Genomic DNA, 14,911 nt, shown 5'->3' with positions numbered 1-14,911 from the left:
TACATATACATATATATATATATATATATATATATATATATATATATATATATAGCATAGCATAGTACAGTATAGTAGCATCAGTGAGTCAAGCTCAGCATTCGCTTCAATGATATCTGGCGCCATGCGTTGTGAATATATATATATATATATATATATATATATATATGTATGTATATATATATATATATATATATATATATATATATATAGCATAGCATAGTACAGTATAGTAGCATCAGTGAGTCAAGCTCAGCATTCGCTTCAATTCGCCATGCGTTGTGAATATATATATATATATATATATATATATATATATATATATATATATATATATATATGCACAACCATGTACTGTAATTTATATCGGAAAATGTATTGGTAATATCTGTAAAGATATAGTGTCACATATATATTCAATATATGGTAACACATGGAAATGCATGAAAATATATGTAAAGTTACGAGCAATATATGGTAGAATCCTTGGTAAATGTATGTAACATATGGAAAAATCTGTACACTAATATATTTATTATATTATAAAATATATTTGAAATATATATGTGAAATAATATGGAAACGTGTAACAGTGTATATCAGCAAACCATCTTTCATCTTCCACACCGCTTATCCTGTACAGGGTTTGCTTTAGTGGGTTGAAGAAATGTTTTTATTACCGGTAATTTATTAAAGATACTGAAGCACTAATGTTACCAGAATTTGTTTTCCCTTGTCTCTATAAAGAGCTTGCATTTTGACTGCAGCGTTTAGTGTATTTGTGCTGAAAGGAATTCCGCCACATATATTTTACCAGCACTGGTTAGTCCTAATTTGTCACATTCATGCGCTTACATTGCAAGGACATTGTTACAACAGAGGATGCACAGAAATGTGAAAAACTTGTCAGATGTTGTTGAACAATTTTAAACATTTTGTGGTAACAAAAATGTGTCATTTAATTAACACTTTATGTCTTCATTTGCGAAAGTCTGTCAGGAACTGCAGACCTTTGTGGGTCTATTCCGGTTGTTTTTTGTAGTACAATGGTGATATACTGAAAATGTTTCAAGGCACTGCATGTTCTCCCCGTGCCTGCGTGGGTTTTCTCCGGGCACTCCGGTTTCCTCCCACATTCCAAAAACATGCACGGTAAATTGATTGGATACTCTAAATTGCCCCTAGGTGTGATTGTGAGTGCGGATGTTTGTCTCTGTGTGCCCTGCAATTGGCTGGCAACCAGTTCAGGGTGTCCCCCGCCTACTGCCCAAAGACAGCTGGGATAGGCTCCAGCACGCCCCGCGACCCTTGTGAGGAGAAGCGGTACAGATAATGGATGGATGGATGGGTTTCATGGCACTCAATTTGTTCCTTAGCATATAATACCCAAACGTATTTTTTTCGAGAATATGTTCTATGCAGACCCACAGTCCACAACAAGCCTGAGATGCACTTCCTTCAATGGCTTTAGCAACATGGGATTTCAAAAGATAGGCTGGACCTTATGTTTGATTGATTGCTTACTTGATCCAATAAACAAATGTTTCCCGTGTCAGGAGTTCAACAACAGCCAATGAACAAATTACATGCGTAAATAGTACCAGCCCTGCATATGGACGATTCGTTAATTGTGTTTGCATTCACAACCAAACTTGCTAAGCTGGTGATTGACGCATTCAAAGGCCAATGAAATTCTTAAAAAAAAAAACAAAAAACATAGAAACGCTTTTGAACAAAAACAAACACCGTGCGTAACTTGTGTAATACACACTTTCAAAGCGATCGAATCGATCTACGACCGTTTTGGTGAGTTTTAATTTATCTTACCTGTTGTAAATGGCTCATTAAATTCCCCAACATTACCGTAACTTTCTTGTAATTCTACATGTGTGTACAATTTTATTATTTTGATTTATATGGACACATTTATTAGCGTTACGCGATGGAGACAACTTGGCTTCCGGGGAGTGGAGGGTGGGCGTTGTGTAATGTAACGTAAGCTACGTTCAGCCTGTTGTGGTCTCTATTGTATTTTTATTTAAAATTGTTCGTCACTTAAATTTTAAATGACATGTCTGTTCTTGGTGTTGGATTTTATCAAATAAATTTCTTCCAAAAATGCGACTTACACTCCAGTGCGACTTATACCCCTGTCATTTGACTTAACCAGGACATGCTAGGACTCAGGAAGACCCAAAATACTGATAAAGGTCCACTTGTCGTCACCTGAAAACCTCTCCAGACAACGGATGTGGATTTGAACGGCCTGAAAACAAACCTTTTGGAGCCTCCACAGCTGGGGGGCAAGCCCAACAAACATTGACAATGCTGGATGAAGACCGACCCCAAGAGGTCGACACGGGAACTGCAGGAGGTGACACGCGTATCTGCTGCTGCTGATGCTCCCACAAGGATAGCGTTGTTGGACGCCCGGTCGTTGACGAACAAATCGTTTATCCTGAGGGAGCTATTTCTTTCCAACCATTTGGATTTCCTCTGCCTGACAGAGACTTGGACTGGCGCCGGTGAGTGCAGTGCGATGCTTGAACTATTACCACCTGCATGCTCTTACTTGGATGCGCCGAGAACTTCAGGCCGAGGTGGAGGAACTGCGACTGTTTTTAAAAACAAATTTAAATGTAAGCAGTGTATATTCACCACAGCGTTCAGCAGCTTTGAGGGCACATTCTTTGAAGTTGCCAGTGCCGTCCCTGTGCTCTGCGCTGTCATATACCGTCCTCCAAAATACAACAGGGAGTTTCTGAATGGCTTTTCAAATCTCCTCGCCGAAATCATGTTGCGATATGATTGCATCCTGTTAATGGGGGACTTTAGTATTCACGTGTGCTGTCCTGAAAAACCACTGGCAAAGGACTTTTTAAGACTCATTTACTCTTTTAATTTGGTGCAGTGCGTGGCTGGCTCCACTCACAAACAAGGACATACTTTAGACCTTGTCCTTTCTTATATTCTATCGGTCTCAAATTTGAAAGTTTTGGACAATGTGCTCTCTGATCATAAGACTGTGCTCTTTGATGTAATGTTTTCCAGTGCTGCCAGAGCTAATGCTAGCGAGCGCAAGGCCCGGCCGGGCGAGGCATTGCGGCGGAGTACGTCCGTGCGTCCAGGAGCATGCACCTGCTCCCTTTTTAGCCTCGCTAGTTTGCCACCACGTTTGCCCTGGAGCCGTTTTCGCAGCGGTGGTAGCGCTGGGAGATGGAAGACGTCCACGCGATGTAAGCGGGCAACGTCTCTTTCCTGTTGTGCTCAAACGCACCCGAACTGCCAACGCCGCATCACAAGTCCAATAAAGTTTGGTGATCATACACAAGCAGAGCGTTGTGAATGAAGCACCAATCAGCCAAAACAGTAAAATGAGCCGAATTGTCAAGAGGGTCGCCAAAGACACAGGCACACTTTCGGCCATCTTGAAAATCCGATCCGTGACTCAAAATCCATGACCGATCTGAACCCTGACTTATGTGATTCGTTGAACCACTAGTGAGTACCAAAGTCAATCTACTGATACTCATGTGAGTAACCCATGAAAAAAATTATGTGCACCCGCACACGGTCTCATCGTCACTGTTATTTTGATCATGTAATGATGAGCTCTTTGTAGCTTTAGCTCTGAAGAGAGTGTCTTCGAGTGTCAGCCTCCTCTATTTCTCTATTTTTTGATCGCTCTGCATACTTCCTCTGAACCTTCCTTTCTCTAGGTCAGCGGTGTCAAAGTCAAACGGACAGAGGGCCAAATACAAATTTTTGGGACAAGCCGAGGGCCGGACTGATAGAATGTTCATTGAAATGTTTTTAAATGTCCAGATTGGATTGGGTCTTTCGCGCCCGCTGATGATGTCACGCTTTATATTTCTGTAATATATTTCTTTGCCTCTATGTTTGTCAACCCCCTGGCTGCTGTGTTTTTACGTTCGGAGTTACTAAATAAAAAATAAAATAAAGTACATTACTGCTACTTTTGCGAGGCAGCTCATACGTCACTTCCGCTTATGACCCGAGAAGAAGCCGCTGCCGTCTTGTGAAACAATATCAGTGGAACCTTTGCGTTTCTCCTGCCAAACTGGAAACAATTTTCTGGTTGACTCGGGCTGCAAGATTGTATGAACTGTACATAATGTGAAGTAAACGGATAGGATCATACGATTGGTATGATGTCTCCAGCTGACTCTGTTTTAGAGTGGCAAGGTTATGGCGTGCTCCTGTCAGAGAACACAGGCCCGTATTCCACTTGACACGTCTATTTACTGTGGTCTGCAACAGCACGGACAAAGAATAACCTAGCAACATCATCCAATGCATATCCATTAGTTAACAATATGCCTAAACATTAAAATTCTCTGTATTGAGCAATTATACAGCCAAACAATGCATACAATACACATTCACACGTTTCATCATTAGAATAGTAAGCATACTAACCGAAGTAACTAACTAGTAACTAGTGATCATCAACGTGACATCACTCACGAGAACATATCCAGGCTATTATGTTCAGCAGTTACCTGACACGAACCTAACTTATTAAACTTACCTTTTAATATTTACACACTACAACAAACGTGGTGAACCACGGGAAATCTGCAACTACTGAGTTTGCTGGCACGAACAAACTACTAGCTAGCTGTGTCGAAGGAGGAGAAAGAAAAGAAAGCACGTCTCTCGCTGTCAACACTTAGCGCTCGAGGAGCGTTCAATGCCTGCTCACAGTGTGGGACATCTCAGCCCTACATCGAAACTCAATGAATTTATCAAATGCCAACAATTACTAATAATAAAACAAGGTGAGATTTCTAACATAAAGTATTTCTTAATAAAGTGTTTTACTCCGAATAACTTTTCACCACAATCCGATTCTGAAAGCCATGAAAAGTGAGGTGAAGTCTTGAGTCGACATGTAGACGACCGAAGGACGATCCTCGCAAAAGTAGCAGTAATGTTTGTTATAACAACAGCCAGGGGGTGGCAAACATAGATGGAAAGAAATATGTTACAGAATACTGTAACGAATTGGGTTATCTGTGTTGTGGTCGAATTTGTGTCTTGCCAAGTTGTGTTGTTTCCGAGGTTAATGAATGCATCGTACGGCTTTGCTTGAGGGGAGGGCATGCGAGCGAGAGTAGTGGAGGAAGAAGAGGAGAGCTTGACTGAACGGTTGTCGTTCTGTATTGGCGTCGGCTGCGGCCCACAGTAGCCGGTTGGACTAATAAAATGTGATAATTAAACTACATCTGTGTTCTTGACAAAATATTTTAAAGCGTGACGTCTTCAGCAGGCCCGAAGGACCTGATCACTCCTGCTACCCACACCGGCTTGATGCGAGCTGCGGGCCGGATCTAATAATAAAGCAATATCATCCTAGGGCCCGTAGAAAACCTTCTCGCGGGCCGGGTGTGGCCCGCGGGCCTTGACTTTGACATTAGTGCGTCTAGGCCATGTTATTTTCTTCACTATGGGTTTATTCTCCTCTTCAACGTACTGGTTATGCTCGAATCAAAAGCATAGTTGCCATCTGCTGCGATTGAACCTCATTACAATCCTTACCAAGCTTAGTACTTTCATGAGGTGTTTTTGCATCCAATGCATAAAAAATGCAATTAACAATTCAACATGGATGGAGCTAAATGGTTGGATTATAAAAAACAAGTTAAAATGTGGATGGCAATGGATGACGTAAGCATTGAGCGGTCAAAAAATGTCAATGTAATCCCATCAAAATAGCCATCCATAGTTCTACATACAAAACAAACAGCCAAGTTTACTCCAAAGAACCACTGCCTTCACAATTTGAGACGGTCAAAAAATTATAAATATAACCAAAAGAAGAGTGCAGAAAACAAATATTTTAAATGACAGTATGACATCCTACTTTCAGTATGTCAAAATCCACCAATGAATTACATAGGAAACAGACCCTTGAATCGGAATGTCCCCATGTTATTAGGGAAGAAGACCTCCATTGGAGAGGCTTTAGTCCTCCTCCCCCTTTTACCCTCATTAGTTAAAGATAATACGCATTAAATATGTATCTTTTTAAGTGGTTTATTTCTTTATCATAGAGTGTATTCACATATATCACCTATTCACCTATTCATATGTGTATTCACATATATCACCTATATTGCAGTACATTTATTTTCAACCTCACACTGGTTAAAAAAAGAGCAGACGGTGGTTGACTGGTTAGCGTGTCCGCCTCACAGTGCAGAGGTTGTGGGTTAGACTCATCTTCTCCCTGTGCCTGCGTGTTTTTTTCCCCAGGTAGTCCGTTTTCCTCCCACATCCCAAAACCATGCATGGTAGGTTAATTGGACACTCTAAATTGCCCCTAGGTGTAATTGTGAGTGTGTATGTTTGTCTCTGTGTGCCCTGGGATTGGCTGGCAACCAGTTCAGGGTGTACCCTGCCTACTGCCCGAAGACAGCTAGGATAGGCTCCAGCACACCCGTGACCCTTGTGAGGATAAGTGTATTGGATAATGGATGGATGGATGAATGGTTTAAAAAAAGTAAGTTTAACTTACTTTTGGGTCTGAAACGGATTAACTGCATTTCCATTCATTTCAATAAGATTACCTTGATTTATGAATGTTTCAGGATACGAAAGGGCTCATTGAACCAATTAAGTGTGTAACTTCCACTGTTGGAAATCATATTACTTATCGCCTACATTTTTTACATGCTTCCTTTCTGTGGGTCATCACTGATCAATTTGATCGATGTCCACTGTTCAAGCGCTGGCACGATTACAGTGCAATTTTATTTCATTTCACTGTAGATCTCCGATAGACATCAAAAAACAAAAAAAAGTAACTCCAGTTTAGGGGTCACACTACAACACAAACTGTCCTTTTGGAATTAAATAATAGAGTTGCACCAACGAATGAAACCCCTTGGTTTCACATACGAATAAAAAAAATCGAATCATGACAGCTTTTATGCAGCTCGGAACATTAAGAAATCCAACCATTCTCCGAAACACTTATTCTCACTCTTTTGGAAATATTAAAAATAAATAAAATGTACAGTTGTAAAATGCAGTTAATCAGTATTTCTTATGATACAGTAATTATAATTTACAGTAATTATCTCACCACTGACAACCTGTGACCATGTCACAGGTGTCACAATTACTTTGCCCTTCGATCTCATAGCAGTGTTGCCTCACTCATATTAACACAACTTGTAAAGACTGCATGGAAAAATAACTTCAGTCTAGAAGAGTCTCTGTTACTATCCACTGTTTTAATCTTTACCGAGGCGCTCTGTTTTTTGTGGTAACCAGCTGAACTGGTATGGTTTACGTGGTACCAGTAAATCAATATCAAGTCTCTTCTGTTCTTTATCACTGTTTACGGTTGTGTACCCAAGCAGTGACATGGCCTCCTTACACACTTCCTGGATACGCTTGACCTTATTGTGTGGTAGCGTGGTGCGCCAAGCCTGGGAAACATCTGCAGCATTTCTTGAAGTGATTTCAAAGGCCTCTTTCAATGAACCTTTGCCTTTTCCATGAGTCAGCTTATAAATCCATTCCTCTAACTGATTTGACATGTCCAGATCTACAAAGTCATACATAGCACTTATTTCTTCTAGTGGATTGCGGGCCACATCCTCATAGCGGACCATTTTGTACCGGCCTTTTAGAAATGGTGGTGGCTCCTGTAGAGCCCTTTCGCTAATGCGCACATGGCTACGGCAGATCTCCTGCACGACTTGGTATTGTACCTCAGCTAGAGGTATGTTTTTCTGCTCCAACACAACAGCATTATCACCAACAAAAGCTTTGGCAGACTGTTCTCTTGACCGTACCACAGCCCGGGGATCCCGAACCAGATGAATGATCCGAATGTCAAGGCTAGGATCCTCAAAGAGTGGGTAGAGGGATTCCAGTTCAAAAATACGCACTGATTTTAATACTACATGACTATAAGTACCGCAGGCTTCCTGCACACCCTGTAGGCCCACTGCATCACACGTTTGTAAGCATTGCGTTTGATTGCTGAAATAGCCACGTGGTGTGAGAGAACAAGCCGGTGGTGAGCACAATGCTCGACTGTGACTCCACATGAACAAAGAGGACATGTTGTGTCGCTCTGGCAGGTAGGCATTTGTCACGGAGAAATCACAATGGAACAGACTACGCATTAGATCCCTTACGGCCATTCGTAGTGCCTGTGCACCAGAGTTCTCAAGTTTGGTCCAAACATGCCAGGCAGGCTCCATAAGATAAAAGACAGATGGGTGTTGACTGAACACCTGACCAACAAAGGATGATCCCGATCGCCATGATGACAGCAGCATAACATGGATTTTCCTATTGGAAGGGGTGCAGTCGCAAGGGTTTAGTCTGATGTACCAGCCGCAGAAGAGGACCACTGCTGCTCCCTGCAGGATCAACAGGAAAACCATAGTGCTGAGGTTCACTCTGTAACGGGGCATGATTGATTGTGGCTTAGTATCTTGAGCTTGACGTTGATGCTTTTCCTCTGTGGGGTTGCACACTGCCCGTGCTGCAAAAGAGGTGGCAGAAGAGGAATGACACATTTGAGGAAAGGGACAGACAAGAAAAATGAATATACAGTACTTAATTCTAACGTCTAGACCAGGGGTCACCAAGTCCGGTCCTCAAGGGCACCAATCCTGCATGTTTTCCATCTCTCCCTGCTGCAACACACCTGTTTCAAATGATCTGTATCGTTATCAGGCTTCTGAAAAGCTTGCTGATGAGCTGATCATTTCAATCAGGTGTGTTGCAGGATAGGTGCCCTTGAGGACCTTGGTGACCCCTGGTCTAGACAGTGTTATACAGTTTACATAATTACTCTCGTGGGATAAATAAATTATATCTATCTATTAGTTTCTGAACTTTCTGAGGAATGTTGTAGAAGTGATCATCTGAAAATGTAACAACTTGCAGAGATTTCTAGAAATTAAGTGTTACATACTGATATTTGTTCTGTTTGTTAAATCATTGTTGAGCATTAATGTGGGAAATCACCAAGATGATCAATGTCTTCATTTAGTTGAATATCATTAATTATTAATAATAACATATAATTAAAGATAAGATAAGATAAGATAAGAATGCCTTCATTGATCCCACAGTGGGGAAATTTTCATTGTTACAGCAGCAAAGATATAGGTCACACAGGGGCGGCGGCATAATGTGGCCATTAATGTATAACATTGACGGCAAACATTTAGGATCAAACCTATGTAAATATACGCAGTAACGTGTATATACACATGTATATGCACACCAACCTACATCTACATAAAAAATATGAGGAACACTCATTTCGGCTTGTACATAGTACAGAGGAAAAAATACTCTAAGTAAGTGACAGTGCTGCAGTGCTGTAGTGATATGTAAGGAACAGCATTGGATAAAAATAAAACTAGACCAACAGTAGTGGGGAATGTTGAGTATTGCACGGTATTACAGTAGTGGGGAATATTGGGTATTGCACGATATGAGCTCAGGTGCAGGACTGCACAATTGCACTAATGTCCGCCAGTTTGTAGAGACTACACAATGTTCTTGTTAAAGAGTCTGACAGCAGCAGGCAAGAAGGAACGGCGGAATCTCTCCTTTGCACAGCGAGGGTGTAACAGTCTGTCACTGAAGGTGCTGTGGAGTGCTGTTAGGGTGCCCTGGAGGGGGTGGTCCAGGTTGCCCAGCATTGATGACAGCTTGGCCAACAGCTTCCTGTCCCCCACCGAATCCACAGAGTCCAGGGAGCAGCCCAGGACAGAGCCGGCCCTCCTGACCAGTTTGTCCAGCCGCTTCTTGTCCCGGGCCGAGACGCCGCCTGCCCAGGTGACCACTCCCTGGAAGATGACCGATGCAACCACCGAGTCATAAAAGTTCCTGAGGAGTGTCCCCTGAACCCCAAAAGACCTCAGTCTCCTGAGTAGGAAGAGTCTGCTCTGACTCTTCCTATAGAGGGCGTCTGTGTTGTCGTTCCAGTCCAGTTTATTGTTCAGATGAACACCCAGGTACTTGTAAGTTGAGACTCTCTCAACATCTGTTCCCCGGATATTCACTGGTGCAGGTGAAGAGTGCTGGCGCCTACCGAAATCCATCACCATTTCTTTGGATTTCCCCGCATTGATCAGGAGGCGGTTCTGCTGGCACCAGTCCACAAAACCCTGAGTAAGTTCTCTGTACTCCTGATCATCTCCGCCTGTGATGAGGCGACAATCGCAGAGTCGTCAGAGAACTTCTGCAGGTGACAGGTAGGGGTGTTGTAGTTGAAGTCCGAGGTGTAGAGGGTGAACAGGAAGGGAGCCAAGACAGTTCCCTGTGGGGCCCCCGTGCTGCAGAGGAGCACATCAGACACACAGACCTGTGTCCTCACATACTGTGGCCGGTTTGTGAGGTAGTCCTGGATCCATGTGGTGAGGTGGTGGGCCACCCCCGCCCGCTCCAGCTTGTCTCCCAGTAGGGTGGGCTGGATGGTGTTGAAAGCACTGGAGAAATCAAAGAACATGATCCTCACAGTGCTCCCGCCTTCTCCAGGTGGGAGAGTGAAGTGTGGAGGAGGTAGATGATGGCATCATCCACACTGATGCCAGGCTGATATGCGAACTGGAGTGGGTCCATTGAGGAGCTCACCAGGGGGCGCAGGTGGACAAGGACCAGTCTCTCCAGGGTCTTCATCAGGTGAGACGTCAGCGCCACTGGTCTGAAGCTGTTGAGCTCCTTCGGGTGGGTGGTCTTTGGCACCGGGACCAGGCAGGATGTTTTCCATAGCTGGGGGACCCTGCCCAGCTTCAGGCTCAGGGGGAACATGTGCTGGACAATTCCACACAGCTGGTCCGCGCAGGATTTGAGGAGCTGGGGGCTGATGCCATCTGGACCCGCTGCCTTCCTCGCCTTCACCTTCTTCAGCTGGTTCCTCACCTGAGATGTTGTGAAGGCCAAGGCTGGGCAGGAGGGAGTGGTGGCTATCTGGTGAAGCTGGGAGCTGGAGGCTGTGGAGAAAAGGGGGGAGGGGGTGACACGCCCAGCAGGAGGAGTAGGTGGAGGCTGCAGCAGGAGAGACTGAGTGGAGGCAGGCATCTGATCGAACCTATTGAAAAAGAGATTCAGCTCATTTGCCCACTGCAGGTCCCCCCCAGTCCGGGTCTTGGGTTGTCCGTGGCCTGAGATGGTCTTCAGGCCCCTCCAGACTCCCCTGGCGTTATTCTGCAGCAGCTGCTCCTCCATCCTCTTCCTGTAGGACCTTTTCCCCTCTCTGATCCTCCTCCTCAGCTGGCGCTGCACAGTCCTCCGCTCCTCTATGTTGCCTGACGCAAAAGCCCTCCTCTTCTCCTTCAGGAGAGCTTTTATGTCTGGTGTGATACAGGGTTTGTTGTTGGAGAAACACCTTACTGTCCTGGTGGGTATGGTGTTCTCCATGCAGAAATTTATATAGTCTGTAACAGTGTCCGTTAGACTACTAATGTCTTCCCCGTGAGCATCGCTGAATACTTCCCACACAGTTGTGCTGAAGCAGTCCTTTAAGGCCTCCTCGGCCTCTCCAGCCCATATCTGAACCGTGCGGGTCACAGCTGGCTGCCTGCGGACCAGAGGTTTGGACACAGACTGGAGAGCCACCAGGTTGTGATCAGATTTGCCCAGCGGGGGGAAGGACAGTGATGTGTATGCCTCCTTGGTGTTGGCATAGAAAAGGTCCAGTGTTTTATTGTCTCTGGTGTGGCAGGTGACATACTGTGTGAATGAAGGCAGAGAGGAGGAAGGGGAGGCATGATTGAAGTCACCAGAGATGAGTACCAGGGCATTTGGGTGCTGTGTTTGTAGCCTGCTCACTGCTGCAGTCAAGACATCACAGGCTGTGTCGCTGCTGGCAGCTGGTGGGACGTAGACGGTCACCGCGATCACATGACTAAACTCTCGCGGGATGTAGAATGGCCTCATGCCAACAGCTAGCAGCTCAATATCCCTGCTGCAAAGCTGCTCCTTAATCGTGATGTGCCCAGGATTACACCATCTATCGTTCACAAACACAGCCAGCCCTCCTCCTTTCCTCTTTCCACTCTTCAGCGTCCTGTCCGCGCATATGATTTGGAAGCCGTCCAATTCTATGACCGCGTTCGGCGTTAGCGCTGTTAGCCACGACTCCGTGAATAGCATCAGGCTAGCCTCCCGGAAGTCCCTCTCGTGCCGGGTAAGCGGTGCTAGCTCGTCCATCTTGTTGGGGAGCGATCTAACATTCCCCATGATAACAGACGGGAGGACGGGATGGTATCGTCTCCTCCTTTCCCGGCGTTTAACCCCCGCACGAGATCCCCGTCTCTTCCTCCTCAGCTCACGGGGGATATCGGGTCTCGCCCCGGGAGCCGGCGCATGGTTAGCACGGAGTGCTAACAGCTGATTCCGGCTGTAAACAATGGGGGCTCGGCTCCGAGCCAAGTCGCTGGACACGATCGCGCAAAAAATAGCCATCAGCAGCAGCAAGAATACCGCAGTTTGGGTGTCCATTGCTACGCAAGTTACGACTATCAACTATATGAAAAAGGTATGAGGTAGAGTAATATTAAAGAACAAAAACACACGAAAAGGCTCACCGATGAGCCGGAGCTACTGTAGCGGGCTGCCACTCGCGCGGCGCCGGAAACGGTTAAAAAAAAGGTGTGTATCAATCTTGTTGCCCTTCCCATTAATCAGTCAATACGGAAAAAATAACAGTTTCAAACAGGCTGGTGACCCCTGCGATTAGACTATTAATCCATATTGAACTCAGGTACTGACAGATGAATTTGCATGAATTATACGACTCATGTCGGGTTCGACCGGGAAACTTAAAGAAAATGATGGCGCAGTCAAGAAACTTCAGTTGAGTGTTTTTTTTAATCACCCCAAAATTGCACCAACAGGTGAAAAAGATATTTACAGTGATGACTCAAATAAAAAAATAAAAATAAAACAAGCCAAAACAAAAAAAAATTTACAATGAAATTATCAGGAAAAAAAATGATTTCAAAACTTTGACACGTGCAACTTAACTTTCACTCCAGCAGCCAGTCACCTACGAGGATCCACTAGGATCAGCGCTCTCCACAAATGAATTTGGATCCCTTTAAATACCCTTAACCCCTCTTTCCGGGCAAACCATTTAACGGATAGTAGGGTAGTTATACATCAGTTACTCAAAAGTTGCTAATAACTAAAATAAATCCATGTTATCTGCACTATATACAATTACTCTTCTCTGTGACATATGTCCAACTGAGGCGGCAGCATGCAAAGTGCCACGATGGACGTAAAAATAGACAAAGCTAACCGTTAGCTTGAGTGTTATGTTCTCAAGTCGCAGCTTCGCCAAGCTTTTACTGTATTTGTTGGTGCAACCCGACATAAGCTCACTAGTAACCAGCCCCGCTAGATGTAAAAATAGACGGAGCTAATCGTTAGCTTCAGTGATATTTTCTCAAGTAGCGTTTAGTGCCAACATCGCCAAGCAGTTATTTGTTGGTGCAACCCGTCGCCAACGATGTTTTGGCGCATGACGGCCATACCCCCAACCAGCCAACACAAAAGCAGTTCAGCCGAGCTTCACACTTTCAACATCCTGGTCAAGACAGCCAACCAGCGGGACATATGTGGTTGTTGTCAGGTGTGGCATGCGTCGAACATGGCGAAGGCAACAAACAAAAAGGCCAGGCAGAGCTTCACCGCACTTTTAACATCCCAGACAAGGTAGCTGGCCTATCGGGTCTGATAGGTGGCAAAGGCGATGTAAATAAAAACAGGGCAGCTGTGCCGAGCTATATTGCTCATCTTAAATGCTCATAGTGAAGACAAGTGGTTCAGAAAATGAATGGATCGCAAACACTATGACACTGCACTGTACTGTACTTGCTGGAATACATACGGCCATGGCTCGATGTGCAGCTACGGAGAGTGTTATTTTTAATATATTTTTTTTTATTTTGGTTGCTGAAACATAGGCCTGTCATTATATTAACTTATCATTCGATGAGAAAAAATGGGCACAAGTAACAAATATATTTGTAGTATACAAAAAAAAATAATACTGGTTTACAAAAAACAATTGCTCTGCGGCAAAGATGTGAATGGGTGTGTTTTACTAATTTTGAAGTGGTGAATTCTAATTTTTGAACAGTTTTGCTCCATCACCTCTAGTTTTTTTTGCTTTCACATATCTTTTTTCAAGTATACCGCATATTAATTGTGTTTATTGCATCTGTTACCAAGGCATATTACAACAAAAAACAACAACATCATTGATGGAACTAAATGCAATATACAGAAATCATAGTAGTAGATGGTTAGACGTGGTTTTTTTTTGGATGATCCTATGTACCTTGCCTCCAGGATGTCACACAGGAGCATCCAGCAGAAGTCCCCCACTTGATTTGGCAATTGCTCTCCATTTTAGTAATATCTTGGTGGAACCTTTCTCCATGCTCGTCACTCACTGTCCCGAGGTTCGGAGGGAAGAAGTTGAGGTGGGAATGGAGAAAGTGAATTTTGAGTGGCATTCCCAATCCTCAGAAGATTGCTACAATTACTCAATATACTCTTGGTAATCTGGCACCCGTGTGTTACCAAGGAAGCCATTCCAGACTGTGTTAAAGGCTTCCCGATTCCCATGCGCTCAGTTCCTTTGAGGTAAGAAGCTCCACAAACTTCATATCTTTCATCACCTTTCAAATCTGAGGTGCGACAAAGATGCCCTCCTTGACCTTAACAGAACCCAGAGCTGCGGACAAAGTGCACAAGTGTTGGAAGGCAGTGCCATTTTTGTCCATGGCCTTCACAAAATTCTTCATTAAATCTAGCTTGACATAAAGAGGAGGAAGAAGCACGTTGTTCATGTCTACCAGAGAATTTTCTTTGACACCGTGTTCACCAGGCACGA

At 44.1% G+C, this 14,911-nt stretch overlaps 1 protein-coding gene across 2 annotated transcripts in view; it reads right to left on the bottom strand.

The window, feature by feature from the left end:
- Positions 1-5,775: 5,775 nt before the first annotated feature.
- chst6 (carbohydrate sulfotransferase 6) overlaps positions 5,776-14,911 on the bottom strand; it is a 48,615-nt gene continuing 39,479 nt past the window's right edge. For both annotated transcript variants that reach the window (XM_086029585.1, XM_086029586.1), the window contains exon 2: positions 5,776-8,530. In XM_086029585.1, coding sequence (XP_085885711.1) covers positions 7,263-8,459 — 1,197 coding nt within the window. In that variant the 5' untranslated portion in view covers positions 8,460-8,530 and the 3' untranslated portion in view covers positions 5,776-7,262. The remainder of the gene's footprint in view (positions 8,531-14,911) is intronic.

This window comes from Filicampus tigris, chromosome 4 (genome assembly GCF_054856515.1).
Source record: "Filicampus tigris isolate MCC_2025a chromosome 4, RoL_Ftig_1.0, whole genome shotgun sequence".
NCBI lineage: Eukaryota > Metazoa > Chordata > Actinopteri > Syngnathiformes > Syngnathidae > Filicampus > Filicampus tigris.
The sequence above is the reverse complement of the archived record's forward strand: the minus strand, read 5'-3'. Positions and strand labels throughout refer to the sequence as shown.